The 6000-nt window shown below is 42.5% G+C and overlaps 1 protein-coding gene across 1 annotated transcript in view; it reads right to left on the bottom strand.

The window, feature by feature from the left end:
- Window positions 1–3727: 3727 nt before the first annotated feature.
- man1a1 (mannosidase, alpha, class 1A, member 1) overlaps window positions 3728–6000 on the bottom strand; it is a 153256-nt gene continuing 150983 nt past the window's right edge. Inside the window, exon 12 of the mRNA XM_071898866.2 lies at window positions 3728–3872. Coding sequence (XP_071754967.1) covers window positions 3746–3872 — 127 coding nt within the window. The 3' untranslated portion in view covers window positions 3728–3745. The remainder of the gene's footprint in view (window positions 3873–6000) is intronic.

Below are 6000 nucleotides of genomic sequence, written 5' to 3'. Positions count from 1 at the left end.
GACAAGAAGAGAGACAAAAGTAATCGGTTCGCTACAGCTTGTTGGCTGGCTAAGACCTGGACCTTTAGGAGTAGTAGGACTGATCTGTGATCAGTTTGGCCTTTTAGATCACACTGTAATAAATCATTGAATCCGCTACAGACTCTGGAACCAGCCCTACCACTAGAAACACTGAGTGTCTTATTCACAGACAAGGATTACACCTAGTAGTTGTATTCTTATTCTGTACTCCTCTGTATTCTTTTCCTATAGAGATTTATATTGAGAACTGCTGTCAGTGTGCGACTAGATTACAATCCGTGTTTGCTGAAGCAAAGCCGGTCAGATTTATTCTTCTTCTCCTGCTCTGTTACTGATACCTCATTATCTTCCGTCAGAGCCGGGCCAACATTTGTTTAGCCCGCTGAGAAAACCCCATGTTGCAGTTTGCGTTGTCGCTTGGTTCCGACGATTCCACTCACCGCATCAGGCAGCCGAAATAGATAAATCCCAACAAAGTATTTTAGACGGCGATGCTGTTGCTGACTAAACTTTCTAATGACTTGCCATCTGCCGCATCTCCCAGGGCCTGTTTAAGTGTGTGACACTAAAGCCCATTTATATGAGTGTGATAACCTGGAAAGTATTCTGATTGGCCTATCGGTGTCATATCTCTATTCAAATGTGCTGCTTAATGTGTAGGCCAGATGAACAGTAAAGTTGAAGTGAGTTTTTGACATAGCATTTTTAAACCTGCTTGCTTCAGGTTGGTCTTTTTATGATGCTTGGCTAGTTAAACATATCGTTGTAGTCCTGTGAAAACCTCTTAACTCCTATTTTGGTGATTTTCATGTTTTCACTTGAACATTCTCTGACCTCTTGGACTTATGAAACACTTTCAAAACCCATTGGATAATGTCAAAAATGGGACATTCTGGAGATATGAGGTTTTCACGTGACAGCACTGATATATAAAAGAGCCTACTGATCAGCGGGTAGTTCTAGCTGACTTTTCAGACTCCAGTCATTTTACCCAGATCTGATCTGGACAGTTATTGGAAATTCTCACCACTAGATGGCAGTCTGGTAGAGGAGATGACATGTGACTGGAACCTCTACTGGGTCTCAACTCCTTACACATCTGAGGGCTGTTTTCCCAGACACTGCTCAAACTTGGGCTAAAAAGCAGGGATTAGTACTAGTAAGAGTGGTATAACAGTACAAGTTTGTTCTAGTGGAGATTGTCTTCATAGACAATTCTAGTTCTGTTCTGAAGAATGTTTAATGTGATGCTCAGATGGACCTTTGGCCTGTGAATGGTTCTTGATGGTCTGATCTTCTGGTAATCACCAAATAAACAGCAGCGGGACCACACCATGTCTTACATTTTTCACCGAGTTCTTAGACTATTCTCAAGCCAGAGAACCATGTGAATATCACATAAAAACAGGGATCATCCTTTAATCCATGTCTAGTTTTGGTATAATCCTCATCTGAGGCGCGGGACCTTCAGTTAAAGCTCTAAGACTCTTTAAAAAGACTCTTTTCGGTTTGTGTGAGCTGCTTTTCCCTCGGACTCCTGGTTTTTCGACAGTGAAGGCACTAGATAGAAGACTAAACTGGATTTTAGCTGGCTACAGAGCTGTGTGGTGTCAAGAGTCTTCACCCGAAAATCCAACTAAATAGTCTGGTAAATGTGACTTGTTGAGTTGATCAGTCTCGTCGAACATGAAATGCACAGCAACAACAACAACAGCAACGGCAATGTGTGTCGATTTACATTGATATCTTCAGTCACACGCCCACGCACACTTACAACCCCCACCCGTGTGGAGGGTGGAGGGAAAGAAAATCTCAACGACTGAATGGTAAAGCTGTATTGAAATCAGTATGGCTTCTTGTGTGTGTGTGTGTGTGCGTGTGTGTCAGAGTGTATGTGTGTGTGTGCGTGAGGGTGAAATATTACAGCGAAGTCGAGTGTCCACGTCTCCTCACGGAGGAGAGAAGATCCTACAGCCTGCCCTACGCTGGGATAGGAGGATGGACAGACGGAGGCAAGGGGGGGCGGAGGAGAATAGGAAGGCATGAAGAAGCGATACAGCGAGAAAGAGGGCGGCTAGACCGATATATGGGTTTGCCAATTTGCTATACTGGTTGTCTATGGGAAGCCCTTCACCTGAATTGATTCTAATGACATTTTGAGTTTTAGTGTCCCATGATGATCTAAATGCTGTTTCAGGGGCTTTTCCACCCTGACAAGAATAACATTCTGGGGGAAACAATGAAAAAGTGTAATTTATTGGAATTTTTTTTTGGCATAAAAGTGTCCAAATTTGAAGATATCGAATATTGGCACTTAATATCAGGAGAATATCGGTCTTCAAAAACCCATAATGGTTGAACCCTAGTTGCGGAGAATGAGGTTTCAATCAACAATTTCTTCAGTTCAAACACTTCAATCCAAAAATACTGATATCGGTATAGATCTACCTTCGAAAACACTGAGTGCTTCTAATTTTGGGGATTTTTTTGCATGAAAATGGTCAAATTTAAAGATACTGAACATCAGCACAAAATATCGTCTATCCGTTTCAATTTAAAAAATAGTGATATTGGCCTCGAAAAACCCGTATCGGTCGAACCCTAGAAAAACGGGTGGAAGTGTGAGAAAGAGTAAGGAAGGAATGCGGAAAAAGAAAAACAGAGCCAGACAAAGATATAGATGAACAAAAGGAGAAAAGGAGGAGGAGGAGGAAGAAGAAGAGGGATGGCCTTGTGGAAGTGAACAACACTGGCAGGAAGAGAGGTCGAACAGATTCTGCGGTTTATCAAAAGAGGCTTCCGTTTACTCCCGCGGAGAAGAAGACCACATCTGCAAAAAAGAAACTTCGCAAGTTTCTCCAAAGACGCCGTGGAAGTCAGGTCCAGCGCCGGCCCGGGATGTCAGTTCCTACTCGAACATCGAAGCGGGTAGCGCAGAAAAAAAAAACATGATGCACGTGAAGTGAACACAGCGTCCTTTAGCTCACCGAGTTGGTGAGTCAGTCTTGTTATCCTCAGACTAGGCGTTGGGGTTTAGCGGTACAGGTACGGGTCCTGGTCCCAGGGTTGGGGTCAGGGTTGAGGTTGCCAGATAAGGGCGACTACTGGTTTAAAGTCTTTCCGTATTCTCCTTCACAACAAACAGACAACAGATGGGTAGTAGCAACCGATAATGTAATAACTGAAGGGATAACGTAATAATCGGTCAAAATATCCCTATGGAATGGGTTCAAAATGTAATCAACTGCCAGATAATGTAATAACATCTTCAGAAATTACCCCTTTATAATGCAGTAATAGAAAAAAATGACAATCCCAGTCTGAAGACGTTACGACATTATCTCATGATTACCATTAACGTCTTAACCTCATGTAGAGGGATATTTTATTACATTTTGACAAGTTGTTACAGTATCCGGAAGTTGTTATATTATCAATTGCTACATAGATTCAGGCCAGCGTCAGGATTCAGCCAGAGCTGTATGTCTAAAAGTTCCCAAATCTAATAGCTAAAACTCAACGTTGACTGGCTCGAGTTCTGTTTTGTTCCCAGGGAAAAACGAACGTCCTTGTCAAGCGGCGTCAGAAAGCACTGGGGACTCGGAATGCCGTGACTCTTTTAGATAGACAGCTCTGGGCTCAGGTATACAGGATCAGAGGTTGTCGCACTCGGTTGGAGGAGCAGTCAGGGTGGGGTGGAGGTGGGGTGGAGGTTAAAGGTCCACTACTCCACTTCATTGGGTCTGTCTGTGTTGTCCTTCTTGATGACTGGCAGAGGGTGGGCCTCAGTGTTGAAGACCCAGTGGTCGAACGATAGGTGGTCATTGTCCGAGAACAACAGGTACAGGTACCTAGGAGGACACACAAACAGGGAGAAAGAGTTACTTTTTTGTTTATTATTTAACAAACGAAACACCCTAGAGCGGTGGTTCTCAAAATGGGGGTCCGGAGACAGGGGCAGACTTAGTGATTTGGGGGCCCTAGGCAAAGGCAAGCATGGGGCCCCCTGAATCCCAACATTTACCCTTTTCAATACATCCTTTCTATACATTACCGTCAAGTTGAGGCTGAGCTTGGGTTAGGGTTAGGGTTGTTGTTGACAAAAGTAACTGCTGAGAAATATGTTTATATTAGTTCTATTCTTGTCTTTTGTGGGGCCCTCTGGCTGCTGGGGTCTAAGGCAGGTAAGACCTCCCCTGTCTGGAGACACCCAAGGGTCCATCAGCAACATCATAGCCATGCCCACAGTAAGTAGATAAGCTAGTTAAAATAATTAACATTGAAAGATTTAAGTGTAAACACAGGCTAAGACCACAGAAATGGGATTGCAGGAATTCTGGGACGTAAAGATGCTCAAAAATATATATAAAATCTGAAATTTGGAGAAAAAATAAAACCCCAAAATCTGAAAATGGCCTGGAAAATAGCAGTACTAGGCCAACTAATGATGTCACATTCATAACCCAGTGGTTCTCACAGCAGGATCCAGGGGCACCTAGGGGTGCTTGAGGCAGTTCCAGGGGGTCTCCAACAAAATGAGGACTGCTTTAATTACACTATAATTGAATTCACTAGAAATGATCCCAATTAGAGAATGTATAAGAATGACTACTGAAATCCTAGGTTTCACCTTGCCCATGTACAGAGTAGACAGTTTTTCAATGCAATATTAAATCAACAACAACTAAAATCCCATATAATCTTATTAATGGGGTCCGTGATGCTTCAATTACATTAACATTTAATACTTTTTTCCATTTGTTTATAAGAGAGGATTCCTTTTGTGATCGACACGATTACGCTTCAATGTTTTGGATCTTACTTTGTGTTGTGTTCCGCTTTTGCAATACTCTTTCAAAGCAGCCATGCCAATAAAGTAATGAAACAGACATTGGATTGAGAGAGACGGAAGGGTGCGGCCGCTTGGCTGTGAAACCCAAAGTGATGAAATTCTGTGGTCCGATTTCATCAGTCAGCCAAAAAAATGTCATTTTTTTTTTTTTTTGAACTGGTGCTAAACTAAGTTAAAGCAAGTAAAGTGAATTTTAGGAAAGTGGCCGGTCCACTATAATAAATGTTCAGTCTTCATCAAGGAGAGTAAAAGCAAAAAGTAAAGCCGAGGAAGTGAAGAAAAGCAAAGGAGATATCAATAAAAAAAAAACAAATGAAAAGCTGACTTCACTCGATTCACGGTTCCGGAGAATGCGTGTTTGCGTGTGTGAGAAAGAGGAAAGAACATGGAAAATGCAACAGAAAGCAAAAGAGAACCCAGAAAAAGAGGAAGTGAGGACTAAGGAACTGGTTGCCCATAAAGCCCTCAACCTCCAAGTCTGCAGTCTCCGCTGCCTGTCAAGAAACCACTGGAAACCAATGAGTGACTGAAGACAGACAGCGGTGTGAAGTATGGAAGTGTCCTTGATATTGTCCTTTTATTAAAAATCAGATCTGGTCCAGTCAGTGTTGTCCATCTCTGACATGATGGATATATCAGTTTATAAGCAGTTTGATTACATATTTATTGTAGACTTGGTTACGATCTCCATACAAGTATGCATGAATATTTCTTCTTCTTCTGCTCCTTCAATGGAGAGTTTTAGTGTCCCATGATGGTCTAAATGCTGTTTCAGAGGCTTTTCACCTCGACAAGAATGCAATTCTAGGGGAAACAATGAATACTTGTAACTTTTTGGCATGAAAATGGTCAAAAATAAAGATACTGACTGGTACTTAATCCAAAAAACACTGGTGTTGGCCAACAAAAAACAATATCTGTCGAACCCTAGAAGTTAGTGTAATGGAGAGCAAGAGAGACAACCCAGAAGTGGCATCAAGGCATCGCAGTTTGAGTGTGTGTGCGCCTATGTGTGTGTGGTGTAATCAGGAGCAGAGGTGACGCTTGTTAAAATTTACAGCCTATAAAAAAGGCTGGATTGGATGGCACCACGCCCCCATCAGGCTGTTAGGCTGACCTTGACTCCC

This window comes from Centroberyx gerrardi, chromosome 18, assembly GCF_048128805.1.
Source record: "Centroberyx gerrardi isolate f3 chromosome 18, fCenGer3.hap1.cur.20231027, whole genome shotgun sequence".
Classification (NCBI taxonomy): domain Eukaryota; kingdom Metazoa; phylum Chordata; class Actinopteri; order Beryciformes; family Berycidae; genus Centroberyx; species Centroberyx gerrardi.
Note: the sequence above shows the minus strand (reverse complement) of the source record. Positions and strands in the feature narration are given on the sequence as shown.